Source organism: Neopelma chrysocephalum, unplaced genomic scaffold, assembly GCF_003984885.1.
Source record: "Neopelma chrysocephalum unplaced genomic scaffold, ASM398488v2 Primary Assembly neopelma1_61b, whole genome shotgun sequence".
Lineage (NCBI taxonomy): Eukaryota > Metazoa > Chordata > Aves > Passeriformes > Pipridae > Neopelma > Neopelma chrysocephalum.
In genome coordinates, this window is record NW_020897717.1 from 534,743 (window position 1) to 552,760 (window position 18,018).

General features: G+C 49.1%; 1 protein-coding gene across 1 annotated transcript; it reads right to left on the bottom strand.

The window, feature by feature from the left end:
- Positions 1-296: 296 nt before the first annotated feature.
- On the bottom strand, positions 297-17,987 carry AARS2 (alanyl-tRNA synthetase 2, mitochondrial). Its single transcript, XM_027681783.1, has 22 exons — positions 17,763-17,987; positions 17,172-17,360; positions 16,299-16,444; positions 15,340-15,534; positions 14,676-14,820; positions 14,079-14,224; positions 13,671-13,779; positions 13,031-13,069; positions 12,233-12,344; positions 11,572-11,699; positions 10,687-10,837; positions 8,678-8,847; positions 7,560-7,673; positions 7,030-7,170; positions 6,257-6,394; positions 5,738-5,847; positions 4,506-4,614; positions 2,889-3,011; positions 2,444-2,554; positions 1,490-1,573; positions 1,240-1,350; positions 297-848 (listed from the first exon to the last, which is right to left on the bottom strand). Exons 1-22 carry the CDS (start codon positions 17,985-17,987, stop codon positions 684-686), a joined length of 2,961 nt encoding a protein of 986 aa, XP_027537584.1. The 3' UTR covers positions 297-683.
- Positions 17,988-18,018: the final 31 nt, after the last annotated feature.

Here is an 18,018-nt window from a genome sequence, read left to right on the forward strand (position 1 = left end):
AAACAGGGATAGGAACATTAATCCAAAACAAAGAGGTGGAGACTGGGATGATTCTGTTCCCTCCATGCTGAGGACTGGCTTCAGCACTACGCACTGCATAGCCTAACGAGCCTGAGCCCACAGGCAAGGTGGGATTTCTCTTCCCATTTCTAAATTACAGTAGCATTTTTAATCAGAGGGGTGTCCTGAGTTCTGCAGTAGGACTGGACTTCTTAGACACAAGTGTGTGCTGATTTCCAGAGCTACAGAGGACCCCTCTGCCAGAGGAGAAAAAAACGGTGCACTAACAAGAAACATCAGGGGATCAGACACTCTCTAGCCTTTAATAGCTTTAGGATAACACTGTGCCATCTCCCCATGTTCTCACAGAGTCTCCGTGCTGGTCTTGTGGCAAGAACTGCACTGTTCCAAGAGAAGGACCTGCCGTTGCGACTAGAGCTTTCCAAGGCTCAATCCCCATATGCTCATGCTGAAGAACAAGCAGCATCATTCTGTCAGTGGGATCAGGAGCAGGATCTCTGCTGATCCTGGATGGCCAGAAGTCAAGTGCTCCAATACAGTGGTAGCAGCGATGTTCAGTGTGGGAGCTGTTAAACTTTTCAGACCAGCAGAAGTACATGCTCAATATCAAGTGTACACATAGCTTGCAGCTGGGTGCATACAGCTGTCCTGGCACTAAAGCATCACAGTTTACTGTGAGCGAACTCCAGCGCAGTAGTCAGGGCTCCCTGCATGCCTTTGGCATTTCCACTGCCCTTAGCAACGATGGGAGAACCTCCCGCCTTGCCTTCCATCTGTGTACACACAGCCATGGCCCAGTCAGCAGCAGAGAACGCAGGGAGGCAGTTCTGGGGAAGAGACACAGAAAAGTCATTTGGACTGTGGAGCACTCTGAAGTGTGAATAAAGAAAGTTAAAAACATCTTCTCCTCACCCAGCCTGGGCACTCACTATCCTGAGGCAGTCATGACTGTGAGGATGACAAAGGCTGACCTTACATGTTAATGCTGTGTCTTGCCCTTGGGCAAACATGACCTGGAGGATCCAGGGTTATCTGTGCCCAGCAGAGACTGAAAGCACATCTGGTCCCAGTAGGGTCATCTCAGGTCCTGCCCCTGTGTGATTAACCACCAACTCTGGGCAGAATCCCAGGAAAAGCCTCAAGCAGGACTTGCAGAGCAGTGGGTCCAATGCCCCTTTGCAGGTAGGTTCCCCGTGTCTCTACCAGGGTTCTGCTTACCTTGGACACCTGACAGGCACAGAGCACCTCACCAGAAGCCTGAGGGCTGAGCAGCAGGACCGATGTGCCAGGAGACTTGTCACACAGCTGATTCACTACCTTCATTAGGATCTAGGAGAGACAGGGAGAAGGGGGGTCAGGCTACAGCAAAGGAGACTGGCATCCAGCAGAAAATGTGCCCAGCAATTCCCTCTTACTGTTTGCAGCATCTGAGGTACCGCTGGGCCAACAGGGAATGTGGATTACTCACAGAGAGGGAATCAGCTGGGACAGTATCAATGATGACAGGTTGGTTGCAATGCTTTGCTAGCAGGCTTTGTGCCTTCTTTTCAGCCTGGAGGGAGAAATACACAGCATTTTGAAAGGCTACAGGTGGCACACGGTGGGCTAGATGGGGATATATGCATACAATGAATATAAAAAGGGAATGCAAGTGCTGCTCTGTGGGACAGAAGGGAGATGTATGATAGCAGAAATCAGACCGGCAGACTGAAATCTTCATGTGGAGACCTGTACAGCCCTCCTTCCTTGAAAGCAAGCAGAGATGAACCCCTGGCAAAAGTGGAATAGACAGTGATCCATTCAGTCCCCAGCCTCTCCTGGACCTATACACCACCACACATCTCAGGAAGGCTTCTGTGGCAAGATGCTTCTACTTGTAAGAAAGGGATAGTTCTTGCTGAAATCTCTTAAGTCACCAATAAGCATTTCCAAAGGGCTTTTAATGTAAATTGGCAGAATACAAACGCATGTGGGAAGCCACAGCAATATTCACATAGCTGGGAGAAAGGCTCTGTCCTGCCACTGTGTTGGTGTATGACCTTGTTAAGCCCACTGTGACAACCATCTCATCTTCTCCACGTATAAACAAGGAGATGATGCCTAACTGCCTGTTGGTGTTGGCCAAAAGTGCTGGTATGGGGCTCTCCATCCTCACAGGTAGAGATGTGGGGATTCTGCAGCTGCTAAAAGCCCAGCCAGTCATTCACTGCATTTTAAGCAACAGCACCAGACAACGCCAGTGAAATCAACCCAACACAGGGCTTGTGTGGCACTGTGTGTGATTGTACCTGCCTTATTCTGCTTTCTAGTGGGACCCTACTGACTGAGTGGCTGTGAAGTGTGACAGAGACACCAGGTCCACTGGTGTGTGCCACACAGTGCTATCAGCTGGCTGCAAGTCAGTGTGCTGTTGCCACAGTACCTGCTGCAGCTCCAGTTTCTTGATAGCTGTGTTGGCTGTTCGCTGTAGGGCTTTGAGGATGGTCTGTAATTCTTTTCTTTGCCACTGGGGCATTGCAGTGCTGGACACTACCTGCAAGACAATTTCCTGTGTAAGAACATTCAACTGTACCCCTAGACGTAAACTGCCAGTTCTCTGGGGAGTCAGGCTGGAGCCTGGCCTCTTTTCAGACTCTCCTACAGCCCATGTGATCAAGCCAGCCAGTCACTGTGGTAAGTAGCTTTCTTTTTCAGCTGGCTATCTACAACAGAGGCATCTGGGCAATGGTAAAAATCCTGCAATAGCAGGTAGCAATTTGCCCTTGCTATGACCATGGTAACACGTTAACCTGGTAGGGAAAAAGTCATGTGCCTCAAGCGTATAAAGCCCGTGCCAGGATCTTTCTGTATGGGAGTGTAGTCCTTACTTTGGTCAACTGGCCCACTTCTTTGGAGAGGTTCTGCATCTCAGGAATAGAGGTGCTCCTCTGCTTCATTCGTAGGGAGACAGAGTCCACTTCCATAGCCAAGCACTGGCCTACTTCCCGGGCCTGGAGAGGTAGAAGGAATGCAAGCTTGAAATGTAGCAGCAGAGAAAATGAGCAGGAATGGAGAAAATAGGGAGGCAGCAGGGTTATAAACACTGAAGTGTTGCTCAGGATCCAGTGGAAAGACACCTACAGATGTGTTAAGAATGACTGTTCCCACAAGATTCTGAAATAGAACATTCTGCTCCAGATTTGCAACCAACACTAGATGGTTACACCCCAGGGACCGAGCTGTCAAGCATTTGTTTCCTCACTATCTTGCACCAAATCATCAGGATTTCATTGAGGAAAAACTGGGGAGCAAATGGCATATTAGAGCTATTAGCAAATGCGATCTTGAAACTACTGAAGAAACAAAAGAAACGCTAAAACTAAAAGAAACCTTATCAGCTGTTCAAGCATCTTTCCTCAGTTCATCTATCTTGGTGTATTTCATATTGCTTTCCCCAACAACGCTACCATTAATTAAAAAAAAAAAAAGCTATTACAGGCTTTTCTCATCAGTGACAATCCTTATGGTTTGGAGCATTTCCTCCTGCCAGATCTCTGTGCCCATGATGGTCCTGTGAGAATTCAGACCAGGACAGCAGAGAGCACATAAGAAAAGCTGTGGAAACTGTGGACTGCTCTGCCTAGCTAGGGTACACAATCCTTGTTTCAAGTCATTCCCTCATGCCTGCAGTCTCCCTTGTTTCATTAACACATGCACAGAGCTCCTCTTGGAGGCTTCTCCAGGTCAGCATTTCCAGCAAAGCATGCAGATGTGCCCTGCAGCTTTTTGTTCTTCTGCACAAACAAAAGCCTCACTGAGACCCAGATGCACAGGGGACAGCCAGCCAAAAAGTAACAGATTTGCAGGGGTGGGCTTTGCCTTTAGTCTTTCCAATTCCACTGACTATGAGTCACTCTCCTCTGACTGCAGCCTTAAAGGAAATGAACAAGCTTGTGGGGCACCCGACACTTCCAGATATTAAAGGACAGAGTGATCTCATGAACACAATAGTAGGTTGCTTACTTTTTATACAGACCCAACCAGACCAGAATCACAACTTAGCAAGAAAAAGACTAAAGAAAAGAAGCAAAAGGGCTGTAAGAATGAGGCCAAAGCCCTGTAATCATACAGTGCAAATCCAACTGTGATAGGCAGGAGGTGAAACTAATGCACAAAGGATCACAGCTTTAAGTGTCAACCCAGGGACTGAAATTTATAGACCAGAGACTTTCTGATATTTTGTGCCAAACTTTTCTCTTGGAAAAGTAGGTCTGGGGGAAGAATGAAGGTCAAGGAGACAGAAGACTAGGATGCGGGTAAAAGATGTGAATGGTGAGGTACAGCAGCAGAGCTGAGTCCAGGGGTGAAGCAGAAAGCCAGATCAAGCACAGCAGGGAGGCTCCAACCAAAGCAGTGGGGAGCTAATTGTCTATGAGGAATCTACAAAGTTTGGTCCTTCTGGCATTGCCTTGACATGGCAGAAATCTCAGTTCCCCCTTTCTTACCTGTTTGGCTTGGCTCCCTGTCACTGCAATGACACGGCTAATCCCTTTAACGAGCTGACGCTCACTGATGATGGCCAGATCTTCCACAGATCCTGTTTGTAGAAGGTGCCTAAAAAGTCAGCAGAGAAAGGAAATAAAACAAGCTGCTCTCTTTAAACAGAAATCAGTAAGCTTGCTTTCTTTTTAAAGAAGTCTGAAGTCCAGCAGCCCCTTCCCAATCCAAATAGCTTGAATCCTTTCCCATCCCTAAAATCCTGATGGCACCCTGTCAGGCAAGAGACAACAGCATTGAGGCTACTCCATAGGAACCTCTGTGCTACCTGCCCAGCATGGTTCTGTCAATGGTGTGTAATAGCCAAGTTCTGCCTTCCTTTCCTCACCTTTCCCTCAGCAGTGGGATAAATTGGGATTTTTCTCTTCTACTCAGCTGCTACTAAATCTTGTAGAACGTAATCTTATGCTCCAACTCCACCACTCTCTTGTCAGGCCAGCTCACAGCCTGGCCAGTAGACTCCAGACACAGGATATTTGTGCAGTCTCAGGGCTCTGACAACTTCCCCTTTCCTTCTTGGTTGTTTAACACTGGAAAACTATGGTGTCTCAGGTTCTGTTACCACAAGTAATCACTTCAGACAGCTTCACAAGAATTGATCATCTCTACTCCGATGCAGTTTCTTGTCCCACTACTCCCACAAGAATGATCTCATGGCTAGAAAATTGCTCATTTTCAGCTCTATCTGCTCAACGGCCAATTTGTTCCTGATTTTTCTTTTTTTTTGTCAGCATTGTCCTAAGATTGATTAACTTTTCTTCTACTCCCATTACTGCTAAAAGCAGAAGAGAGTGAAGATAATTAATTAAAATAATCTGAGCAGTCTCAAGTTTGCACAATGATCTTGGAGTCTCCAGCTAGGTCCCCAGCCCTCCTGCATCCCCAAAGGCAAAGCACTGGTGTGACAGGCCACACACACCTTTCCCATACCCTGTTGGTGACCTGTGGCTTCTAGGTTGGTTTCAGACTTTCAAGTAAGGAAAATGCTTTGCATTTCATTAAAGTTTGCTCAACCTGGGACTTCCAAAGCTTCACAACTAGCCCATCTTGTCCTCACAATATCTTCTCAGTGAGGAAACTTAATTTCACAAGGATGGGAGTTAAGCTCACAATGACATCTCTAACTTCAGCCACCAGTGCCCAAAAACATGCCTTCTCACTGCAAATAAAAGTCACTTACGTCCCACAGCAGAGCTCCACAGAGGTCTGCATTGCAGCCTCGGAGTCACAGGTCAGCACACTCTCCACAGGGACCCCCAGAGACACTATCCTCACTGGATCTGGATACCCCTGACAGAGGAGACAGGGATCAGCAGCTAACAACATGGTCCTTCAGGGGCACTTACAGACTAACTACATGGCTTCAGGTGTCTGCCTCATTTTTCCCCTATTCTAGAATAGCCCCAGAGTCAGGGGCAGCACTACTTCTCCCCCACAACCAGCCACCATGGGGAGAAAGAAACAGTTGGGTGACACTACAGGCTTTTGGTCCAAAGGGATGAGCAGAAAGCCTATGCATCACCAGCCTCCAGGTTTTACAACACAGTGTCCTGAGATCTCATCTCTGTCCTATTTTCCTTTCTCGGTTTTGGGAGTCAATTCCCTTGCAGAAGCATGTTGCATCAACATCTCTTGTGTCCCAGATGATTCCTGCTGAAGGAGAAGGCTCATGAAGATGTGTGCTGCTATCCAGTCATACCTCATCTACTGCACGGAGTCCCTGAACTCTTCTTGCCAGTGTGAGGGGGACCTCAGCCATGTGCACAAGCTCATTTCTTTTGATCATATCCTGGACCACTTGCTCCACTTGCTGCAGCTGCTCCACAGTCACAGGGCCCTGAGGAAGTAAATCACCCACTCTCAGGAGAAGCCTCCTGAGAGGAACAGAATGAAGGAGGAGAAGTGGGGCAGGGCCACCGGGCAACTCAGCTTGGGCACACCACTCTTCCCGTGTCTCATCTTCTCTACTTGTAAAAGGGAACTGTGAGCATCATGGCCTTCCCATCCCCTCCTCCCATGAGAGATTAAGGATTTTTGATGAAGAGCATCAGCCAAAGCCTTCAGGAGAGATATTGCAACGAGTGACAGGTTACCAGGGCCAGCACTCAGACTGACCAGACAGCTTTCAGTTCCCAAATACTCTTACCTGGATGTCCACACCAGATATGTGTCACAGCCAAGCACCATCTCTCAAAGACCCCTTTACACTATTTCATGTCAGTCCCATGACCACTGGCCTTGCTAAGTGTTTTCCTTCTGATGCCCATTCATCCCCTCAGCAAGCCCTGCTCAGGGTCAGGTCAATGCAAAGCAGACCCCATCACATCCAGAGGGCCAAGCTTCATCACTCAGATAAAATGTGACCCATCTCCAAAGGAGTGATTATGGTGAGAGAAGAAAAATCCCTGGATAGAAGGCCAGTACTGGAATGTTGGTACTGCTGAGAGCAAGGAAACTGACGTTCAGAGTCACCTTGGTATTGAAGTCGAAGCGCAGCCGCTCTGCTGTCACATGGGACCCACGCTGCTCTGTGCTGTCACCCAGGACGTGACGGAGCGCGAAGTTCAGCAGGTGGGTAGCGGTGTGGTTGGTCATGCAGGCCAGACGCTGGGCCTGAAAGCACAGACAGGAGGCTGGCAGGGAATGCTGGTTCTCCACAGCTCAGGAGAGTAGGGGATGGCATGAAGAGATAAGGGAAAGGCTGCATGTGAAGGGATGGGAGAAGATGGGGGAAAAACAATGGATAGTACAGCCATCAGATTAACTATGTCGCAGGGAAGATTTAAATTCTTTTCCTATGGGATCACCTCTGCAAAAAAGCAAAGGGTAGGCTGGATACTTTTGGACAGACCAGTGGCTCACAGAAAATTACAGTCACTTGTAACGTTTCCTTCCCACTGCACATTACAGGAACAGTCTCAAGAATACAAGGGACAAAGATCAGCTGTGCCCAGGCTACTCAGGACATCACAAGGAAAAGGTTAAGGGCAGTGAGTTATCACCTCATCCACAAAGAGCTGCATTTGGTCACCAACACGCAGGGTTTCCACAGCAGTGACCTCATGGATTACGTAGCCACCACAGAGATGAACTGACTCTACAGGGAAGAGTACATCCTGAGCAAACAGACAGAAAGATGAATTAGGACACAGGGAGTATCCAAATACCTGTGCTAGGTACCTGCTTGATCCGACCGGGAAACACAATCCCCACTGATCCCTAAAAGACAGGGACTGGGTGGAAAAAGCAGAGAGAAGCTTGCTGCAAATGTAACCAGAGTGCCTCAGACCTTCCCTGCACCCAGCCACTCTTTGCACAACATGCTGAGGCTGCCAGCTTGCAGTGGAGGGGCAGTAACACCACCCATGCTGATGAATTTTCCTAACAAGGATGCTTGTGCATGAGAAAACGGACAGCATTTGCCAAAGCACCTGTCTCAGGCAACCAAGGTGCCAGTTCTGCCTCTCTGGGCTGGCAACAGAAACTGGATCCCCACTTCAGCTTGGGGAGAAGTGCTGAGCAAGGCACTATCACATTCTGCAAGGCTAAAATGGCAGAATCAATGCCCAGGGGTGATTATCAAGAGCTGAAATGTGGGAAGGAGAACAAGCTGCACCTGTGTAACTTTCCATGAGAGGGTCAAAGCTCTCCCTCTGGCAAGGCTGAAGGAACATGCTGCAGAAGTGGAGGTCCTTCTTGATGTTCTCGAGAGGGATAAGAGATTTTCCACTGGGTCTCAGATTGGGCACTGCTTGCAGTTGTCCAGGACTGGCCAGAGACAAGTTACTCAGCTCATGGACTCTCTGATCATTGATTGCCCTCTCTCAGCATTACACTCCCAGCAAGCAAGAATGCAGCACATTGAAGGGAGACCTAAGAAGACTTTATAGTCTTCCCCAGCAAGATGAAATTGCAAAGAAGAGACAACCAGAGCAGCAAGTACACCTCTGTAAAGTTACTGCTGCTTCAGCCTCACCACACCAATCCTGATGCAAAGCCAAGGGAACTGTCAAGAATCAGCATCTTGCAAATTTACACAGTAAAACAGCTCATCACTTGGGGAATTCTGCCTGGCCTCAGTACCCATGGCGGCCTTGGGTTGGGCAGCAAAGGGCCTTACCTGCTGTCCTAAATGTATCATGTAGCCTTGGTCAGAGTCTTGCCCGCCCTGCTCTGCATAGAAGTTAGTCCTGTCCAAGATGACACCGCAGTGTTGCCCTGCCCCAACCTCTTTCTGGAGACACTGATCTCTGTACAGCATCAGGACAGTGGCCTGGCATGGGCTGAACTCTGTCAGGGGGAAGAAGATAGCAGCAATTAGTGCATACACCCTGTTAGATTGCAACAGGAAAGGAGGGATCACTTCCCCATGCCAACCCTGCCAACACCCAGGCTATACTGAAAGCTGGCACTTTGCCTTGGTAGGAGAGGAACAGCTACTGGCAGAAAGGACGAAGGATCTGTTAACTGGAACTAAGTCACCCCTCACTTAACTAATGACAGAACTGCTGAGTAGCAGCTACATAGGCAGGGACACCCAATCTGGCTCCACATGAGCCTGATAGAAGAAAATGTGGCAGAGACATCTGCATCTTGCTATATGGCAAGCTTGGCAAACCTGCCTGATTTTTATGAAGAGATGACAGATATAGTGGACAAGGGACAGCACAGATGTTACTTTCCTTGATGCAGCAAGCTTCTAATATACTCTCCTGTAGGTTCCTTCAAGCCAAATTTGGGCAATATGGACTGGAGAGGTGGACCATAAGGTGGGTGTGTAACTGGCTGGACAGCTGGCCCCACAGAGGATTGCTCAGTAGTTCAATGTTCAACTGATATTCAGTTACTAATAGCTACCTCGTGGCATATATTAGGGCCAACACCATTTAACATCTTCCTTAATAACTATCCATGACAAGGTGGGATGTACCCATATCCCACTTGTGTATGGCAATGACTTGGCAGGCACTGGTTGATACACTGAAGAACTGGGCTGCTCTTCTAAGGCATCTCAGCAGGCTACAGAAATGGACTGACAGAAATCTTGGGGTCCTTGGGAGCGAGCTGGGCACAAACCAGCAGGGTGTCCTTGCAGCAAGGAAGACTGCCTGCCTGCTGGGCTGTCTGAACACAAACATAACCAGCAAGTCAAAGAAAGAGATTATTCATCCCTATTCAGCATTTTTGAGACTACATTTAGAGTACAGTAAATTCTGGCTGTATGTAAAGAAAAAAACTTTTCACACTAAGAGTGATAAAGAACAGGGAACAGAGAGGCTGTGGGATCTCTGTCCTTAAAGATACTGAAAACTTAAATGGACAAGGCTCTGAGCAACCTGATCTGACTGTGAAGCTGATGTTCCTTTTATCAAGAAATTGGACCTCCAGAGATCCCCTTCAACCTAAATTATTACATGATTTAGAGGCTGAGGAGGTGGGACAGTTCTAGCTTGGAGATTTCAGCCAATGTCACTGCTGGGTTTTCTCCTCCATTGTGCTCTTGCTGTATTATATATAGCTTGAATTGCCTCACTTTCTGCTTAGTATGGGCTGCCACAAGCACATTAGGTAAGAGGGAGCTGGTTGTGCACGGCTATCTCTAATTGTCTGTGACAGCCACACCACCTCTTGCTCTCTGTGGTTTATCTTCATGCTTTCCCTAGAGCATCAGCAATCTCAGTTAACCTAAATAATAAAGAGCCTGTGCTGGCATCTAGTGGTCTGCCACGGAAATAGCAAGGGCACGGTTTCAGACAACTACCTAACCCCTTTGCGTAACTATCCTTTACTCTCCCGAGCACACACACCCACAAGCCTAATTGTTGGAGACAGATTCATCTCTAGAAGAAATCAACAGTCCCTTCTTCACCACTGCATGCAGTGGTGCCAACCCAGAGCTCACAGCCTTGACACCAGCCCAAAGGCTTCCTAGAGACTCAGCACCAAGAAAAGCATCTGCTTTGGGATGAGGTACAGAGGCAGAGAAAAGATGTGCCAGCAAGGTGAACAGGTTTGGACCACAATGGACACATTCTGCATGCATGAGGGTCAAGCAGTAAAAGCAGGCTTGTGAGGGACTCCAGTGCCCTCAGGCAGAACCTGCCTTACACGCGGGGCCTGGTCACTTACCGTACTGCCCGTGCTGCCCAAGCGTGTAGGCATACTTCGGGGAGTCATCGGTGGCAGGCACGTTGCTGCTCCGCAGCTGAGCCAGTGAGTGCACATCAAGGTGTGTGTTTGTGTTCTCTGGCTGTGCTGCCTGTGGGCCACCAGCCTTCCGCTGCAGCAGAGCACAGGCACAATTAGATGGGAGACATCGGGGGGCACACACACCAGTAACTGGTGCTATAGTCTAGGAACAACTTCTTCCCCCTTTGTGAAAAAGGCTTGTTTAGATCCAGGCTGATGGAGCCTACTGCTAAACCAACTCCATTCCTTCAAACCTCACAAGCACTCAATACCACTTTGTGCTGGCCTTGAGCCAGGCCATAAGCAATAGCTAACACAACCTCCCTGGCACAGCCTGCTGTGTGTCTGTGAAACTTCCAGGCCTTTAAAGCTCAGGAGAGCAAGGCCTTGAACCAATTACTGCACAGGTGGTGGGGGGCAGTGCAAGTCTTCCAGCACTACAGAGACCAAGGAGATTTTGTAAACTTTTCATAAATAATTTGCTGCTTGGGCTCTCTAAGCTGGCTCTGCTTTGTGAGAGAAGTTGGACTACATGTAGACTCACATGGCACTCTCCTAATCTACATAATTCTCTCATAACCTTCACTCCAGCATAATAAAACACTTCTACCAACCTGAAGAAAATCACCAGCCAACACTTCTCAGTCCCACACTCACAAGCAAAGGCACTGTGATGACACGGCTATTTCAGACCCCTTCAGGGAGAAGCCATGTGGCCCTATGGTGCATTCAAAGAGACTCAGCAGTGAAAAGGATTCTACTTCCATGTTCACAGGAGAGAGAGAAAGCTTTGAATTCTTCTAATACAGCGAGTCTCCCTCTTACCTTTGCATCTTCCAGAGCAAGTTTGTTAAAGGCAGCTGAATCCAAACTGATTCCCTTTTCTTCAAGCATCAAGTCAATCAGATCCAGAGGGAATCCTAAATTCCCATGGAGAGACCAGGCTACTTCAGCTGTAAGACAAAAAGGACAGGAACTCTGTGTGAATACAGAAAGCAAAGGCATCTCAAGATTTGGATGGGACCAATCTAGGGTGTGCCTTGGTAACTGGATTCACCTGTGTTGTGTGCAGCTGCACTGGTAATGGGAAAGAGAAGCCATGTCGTTCTTGTATGGGATTGAATATTAATGATGCTCCACAGCCCCATTCCTGCTAAATGCAGTGCAGCACATCTAGACAGGGAGCCACACTGGTTGGGTTCTGTGCTGCTCCTGTCAGCTGTGTAAGGACCCCTAGTTATCAGTCAATAAAGCAGCAAGGGAATGTTTCTAACTTTCCTGGTGCCCAGCTTGTTGTGAGAACAAAGTACTAGAAAACAACTGCAATCTGGAGAAAGGAACAACATCTGCTCCTCTGCCTGGGGCTAGAAAGTCACAAAAGACATGTGGGGGAGGCAGACATCCACTAGTTTTGACTGCAGTGCTTGTGAGGATCAGGATCTGGAGCAAACTGTCTCTAAATGCAGCTTGTCAGAGGGAGACTGACCTGGGAAATTCGTGGAGGGCTCCATCTGCTGCACTGTCCGCTCGATGATGTGCCTCCCACGCTCGAGGGAGGACAGAAATGCGGCCTCGTTCTCATTGATGATATCCATGATCTGCCCAAGGATCAGAAGAAGGGTTAGCCGCAACACTTCAGGGAGTTCTCCCGCTCAGCTCAGCCCTGCTCAGTCAGCTCAAAACAAATCAACCAGACTTTTTGTTCCACAAGTATCCATCACAACATGTCTCCAATGCACTATTAAACAGTGCCAAAGTCATTGTATGTCCTGTCACCACTCCTGTCAAGGAAATATTGGCCATACACTGGGTAAAGCTTTAAGTTGACAAATGGTCTCTGTCAGACATTCACGTCTGTGACCCAATTACAACTGTATGTCTGGAACAGCCAGAGAAGTTGCTTGTCATAGCTGCTGTCAGCAGAAGCAACTCAGTTCTAGCCTTAAATCACCAATCCACTTTAAACAAAGGGCACCCAGGCTAGGACAGGCTGTACTTGCACTCAATAAAAGAACTCCTGTAGCTTTTTTAGAGCAACAGCTGCCTTACACCAGGACATGAAGTCCTTGGTAAGGATCTGGTTGAGCTCCCACATGAAAATCTGCCACAGATACTTCTTGTGCCCAGCACATTTCAGCCCACCCACAAGAACACGGTTATGGAGGAGGCTATGCAAACTCCTCCAGCTAAGTCCCAAGGAAGGGCTGACTGCTGCCGCTGAGAGCAGTGCCTCACAAAGATAGTGAGATGGAGGTTTCTCTCCAGGGGATTCTACATTGCTCACCTGGTCTGCATTCTTCGTCAGCTCTGGATAAGCATCTCCCTGTGGAGTGAACCTCAGTTAGTGATAACATTCTCAGCATCATCCTCAGGGAATCTCAGAGTATGCCACAAACATTATAGAGGTTTCTGAGGCAGGTGCGTGTGAAGGGAGCCCCAGCACACAGCTCCAGGGTCAGCAGTGCAGAGCAAGAATCACACTTGGACCATCTCCTGCCTGTCTCCCTGTGACTGGCCTCTGCTAGACCCTGCACAGCATCCCTTGGCCAACACATCCGTTCACAACAGGAAGATCACAATAGGAAAAAAGGATTGTCTTTGAAGATGCTGTTAGTACTAACAGAGACCAATTTCAGATGGCTTTCTCCAGATACAACACCTTGGAAGTCACTGCCCTTGGAAACGGCAACGTGCACTTGCATACACTTACATGTGCTTGGGCTGACTGTACCAAAGGTCACACTAGACCCGTCCCTCCCATCACAAATGATTAGGGGACAAAAGATTTTTACTGCTGCAATGCATAGCATCAAGTACACATCCTCCTAGAGCTCCTTCACATCCAATATTGTCTCCTGAAAGTGTGCAGAAAAGGGACATGGGGCTGAATAGGACACGTGTGATAAGGCAGCAGTTTTACTCACCAGCACTTCCACTACAGTAGGCACCAGGGAGGCCAGGAGCCCAGGTGGAGCCTGAAGGACTTCAGAGCAAAAGCGGACAGCCCTGCGCAGGATACGGCGAAGCACCAGTCTGAAAACAGGGCAGGATTCGTCAGGCAGGCATGTGAGCGTCCCTGCCCAGCTCCCACAACCAGCATCCCCCGGATCCTCTGGTCTGATTCATCAACACAGGACAGCTGCTCCCCACACTCTACACCCATCCAAGGATGAGTCTGCAGATTGGAACCCTTTACATCTTCTCACCTTCCTGCCTTCCCAAAGCTCATGCACTCCCTATCTTGGGCCCGCACCAGAATCTTTCCCCTGGCTGTCCATATTCCTTTCTAGACCTCACTCCTTCCACCCTATGCCATTTCCTTATGTCCTTACTCTGCTCCAGAGAAGCCTGGGTAGATGCCATCAGTGATGCACACACACAAGGTGCGCACGTGATCTGCCACCACACGGTAGGCCATGTTCACACGCCCAACATCAGCATCCCCGACCAGACCCTGGTATCTGGGCGCCCCGCAGCTCTAAAAGAGAAAGTAGGAATATAAATTAGCAGAAACTAATGGCTGCAGAAGAAATTTCAATACAAGAGGCAGCCACTCACACTTGACATCACGTTTCTTAACTACCTCTGAACCTCATGCATCTAGATGTACTCATTAAATCCTTCTATAGCATTATAAACCAACACGTCCATACCTAACACAGGTCAGCCAATGTCCTAGCACTGAGAAATTTAAGAAATTTTGGAGGAAAAATGGATCAGCAACGCCAGTAATGCAGCAGATTTCCAACCTGAAATTCTCCCCAGTTTTTCTAAAATGTTGCTCTGGACCTGGCCAGACATAATCTCCTCTCAAGACATAACCATCTCAAAATGTGGCATGTAGAGAAGGCTGTACTATGGTACCAGGCAAGCAGTCTGTATTCAAGGATCTTTTGCTGAGCTGTGATTCTGAGCAGAAGCACCATCACCTTGTGAATGGCATCCAAGATGGGAGTGAAGAGATCTGTGTCATAGTTGGAGCGTTTGTTCTGCAGAACTGTCACCAGCCTTTCCAAACCCATTCCTGTATCCACGTGGTGCTGTGGCAAGGGAAGCAGATTCCCCTCCACCTCTCTGTCAGCCAGGCAGGAAAAATAAATGGCAAAAGAGAAAAAAGGGTCAGTTCATGCACAAAACACAAAAGCAGCATGTAAATCAAAGCAAATGGGAGAGTGACAGGGGATGGAAACAGTGGGAGACCAAGCAAAAGGAAGCTCAGGGACAAGACTAACAGCAGCCTGCCTTGGCACTGTCAAACAGCCAAGATCTGACCATCAGACAGTCAGGATAGGCTGTAATGTAAAGAAAAAGGCCTTCCCTGACAGGGCCAAAGGCCTTCTCCTCCTTATGCAGGTTTCTCTGGGCTGCTGCAAACCTCAAGAGACCTCTGAAATGCAGCAGTAAGGGAGAATAGACAGCAAAGGTTGAAGAAGGACAGGGCAAATAAAGTGAAGCAGACCAATAACTACACTGGAACATCATCCCAGCTTCCCTCTTGCTTCTGGAAAGCAGTGAGATGTCAGAGTATACACATATGACTTTGGAGTCAGACAAGAGGGAAAGGCTTTGGAGTTCAGACAAGACACCTGGTACCTGCTGTACTGCATGAAGACCAAGTTCCAGATCTCCACTACATCAGGGCTGCCCTGGTTCACCAGTGCTGCAGCATTTCTGCCACCACCCACATGGTCATAGTGGATTTCTGTGCATGGACCACAGGGACCTGTGTCCCCCATCTCCCAGAAGTTGTCCTTCAAGGGGAAAGGAAGCACGTGACTGGCAGGCACCCTGGAAAGGCAAACAACAGAGGTGGCAGCACTGAGGCATACGCACAAAGCACACAGTAGCCTAGATCACACAGAAAGTTGGAAGGGAGGAATACTTTCTTCCCACTACAGACTCAATAAGCAAACATATTGGAATTTCTCTGCTTCTGTTCACACAAAATTACTCTCCTTAGCAAGAACAAGCTGGGCTAAACCAGACAGGATCCCACTCTTTGCCTAGAACAACTGGCAAACACAGCCTGGCCTCTGCTGATGGAGACACGCTCTCCACTGGGTCTGTGGAGCACCTTCCTCCTTGGAGCAGAGGCAAGACCTGATCACAACGGACAAGACTGTACACCAACAGTAGCACAGAGCTGGCTGCCTTGGGTTCAAAGCCCACATAGAGCCTGGAACAAGCTTCCAAAGCACAGCAGTGTTCTGCAATGGCTTCACCCTCTCACTAGCAATCGCTAGCTTTCGGAGAACATGCTCTCCACAGCTCATGATGGAGAGAAAGCAAAGAATTGAAGATAGTTCACACACTTCATCCAGGCCAGCCAGTGTCAGGCACATAGTTCCCCCAGTGATACCACCTAAGAATGAGCTTAAAGGTCAAGTGCCCTAGTCAGAGCCCAGCTGACTTTTACCAGCCCAAACAAATCAGAAACAAAATAAGTTTAAACCATAACTTTTGGCCCCCATATCAACTAAGGATTAAATGGGAAACTGTGGAGATTGAAATGTCAGCACCTGCTGATCAGAACCTTTCTCTAACACACTTACCCCAGGCGGAGCCATACATCCCTGCACTCCTCATCTGCACTCAGCCCCAAGGTAGAGTCTCCACCAAAATAGGTGACATAGAGACGATCTCTGGGGATCTCGTAGACCTCTGTCAAGAGCTCCCAGGCCATGCTACATGCCTCCTCCTGAGCAGGTAGGGAACAAAAATGAAGCACTGTAAGCCAAGATGCATAGTGATGCAGGAAGGCTCTTTAGAACGGGAGTGAAACACCAAAGAAGTTAATTTCAGCTGCTCTCTCCCTTTGCAATCTTAAGGCTCATTTCAAAGAGCGGGATGAGGGTCAGGAGAGTGAGACAGCTCTCTGCTGCCTGTGAAAAGCTGGCATTCCTAAATTGTTGGGAGACCTCCAGGATCACAGCATGATTTACTTCTGTGTGTTTACCAGCAGAGTTCCATGGATTATTTTCTTTCCAAGGGAAAAATATACTCACTAACAAAAAGTATCATCCTTTGTCCTTCTTCCCTTTTCAAACTTCCTAGTAATAAACATCAAATGAACTGGTAACCTCTTTTCACCATATTAAATGGTCTACACTGGCATTCTCACAAAGAACTTTGATTTGTTGTGTTGTTCATTGCGCAGGCTTGAAAGGTAAAAGACCTTTCCCAAAATCTTCGTTCGCAAAGACTGGCCATTATTATTTCACAGCTTTGACAGGCTGAGTGCTTCGAGGGCACATTTAATGACAGAGCTCACCAGCTGACCACTTCTGCTCCAGGCCACAGAGCTCCCAAGGAGTAATAAGAAGTTTACCAAAATGTCTTCTGCTGACAGTTCTATGGCACTACAGCACAGCTCTGAAAGAAAGGCCACATTTTCCCCTGGAGAGGGTTTGCTCCTATCACCTCACCTTAAAGTAATCTCCAAAGGACCAGTTCCCCAACATCTCGAAGAACGTGTGATGGTAGGTATCTCGGCCCACATCCTCCAGATCGTTGTGCTTCCCTCCTGCACGCACGCACTTCTGGCTGTTCACCACCCGTCGGTACTGTGCCAGCTCGCTCCGGGGGTGCACCGTGCCCAGGAAAATGGGCTTGAACTGGAAATGAGAGACACCTGCTATTGCTAGATGCCACCCAGAGCGGGGGGACAATGCCTGGGGCTCTTGAAATACAGACACAGAATGGGTCAGGTTGGAAGGGACCACCGTGGGTCATCTGATCCAACCTCCCTGTTTAAACGGGGTCGCCCTAGAGCACATGGCACAGGACTGTGTCCTGACAGTTCCTGAATATCCCCAGCAAGGGAGACTCCAACGGCACTTTGGCACTGCGAGAGGCGACCGGGAGAGCAGCGGCGCGGTCAGGCCAGAGCACCGCCGGACACCTCCGTGACAGGAGGCTCCCGCAGGCGGGCCGCGCTCCTCTGGAGACCCTAAGGAGGCCTCAGGGAGCCGGAGACGGGGACGGGGACGTGCGGGAGCGGGACGCGGCGGAAGCACCTGGTTCATGCCTGCATTGACGAAGAGGAGCCGCGGGTCGCCGCGGGGCCGCACGGGGGCCGAGGGCACGCGGCGGTGGCCGTGGCGCTCCTGGAAGAAGCGCAGGAAGGCGGCGCGGACCTGCCCCGCCGGCGGGCAGCCGGCAGCGCCGCGGCGGGGGCTGCGGGGCCAGCGCCACGGCACCATCAGCAGCAGCCGCCGCCGCAGCCGACCGGCCGCAGCCATAGCGCCCGGGGCCGGAGAGCGGCACCGGGGC

Excerpts from the sequence above, each read along its gene's own strand:
- AARS2 (XM_027681783.1), bottom strand. The coding sequence starts at position 17,987 with ATGGCTGCGGCCGGTCGGCTGCGGCGGCGGCTGCTGCTGATGGTGCCG. Across the intron at positions 13,780-14,078 it reads CCAGGCTTCTCTGGAGCAGA|ACTGGTGCTTCGCCGTATCC; the intron begins GTAAGGACATAA and ends CCCTGTTTTCAG. Across the intron at positions 7,171-7,559 it reads TGCAGCTCTTTGTGGATGAG|GCCCAGCGTCTGGCCTGCAT; the intron begins GTGATAACTCAC and ends CTGTGCTTTCAG.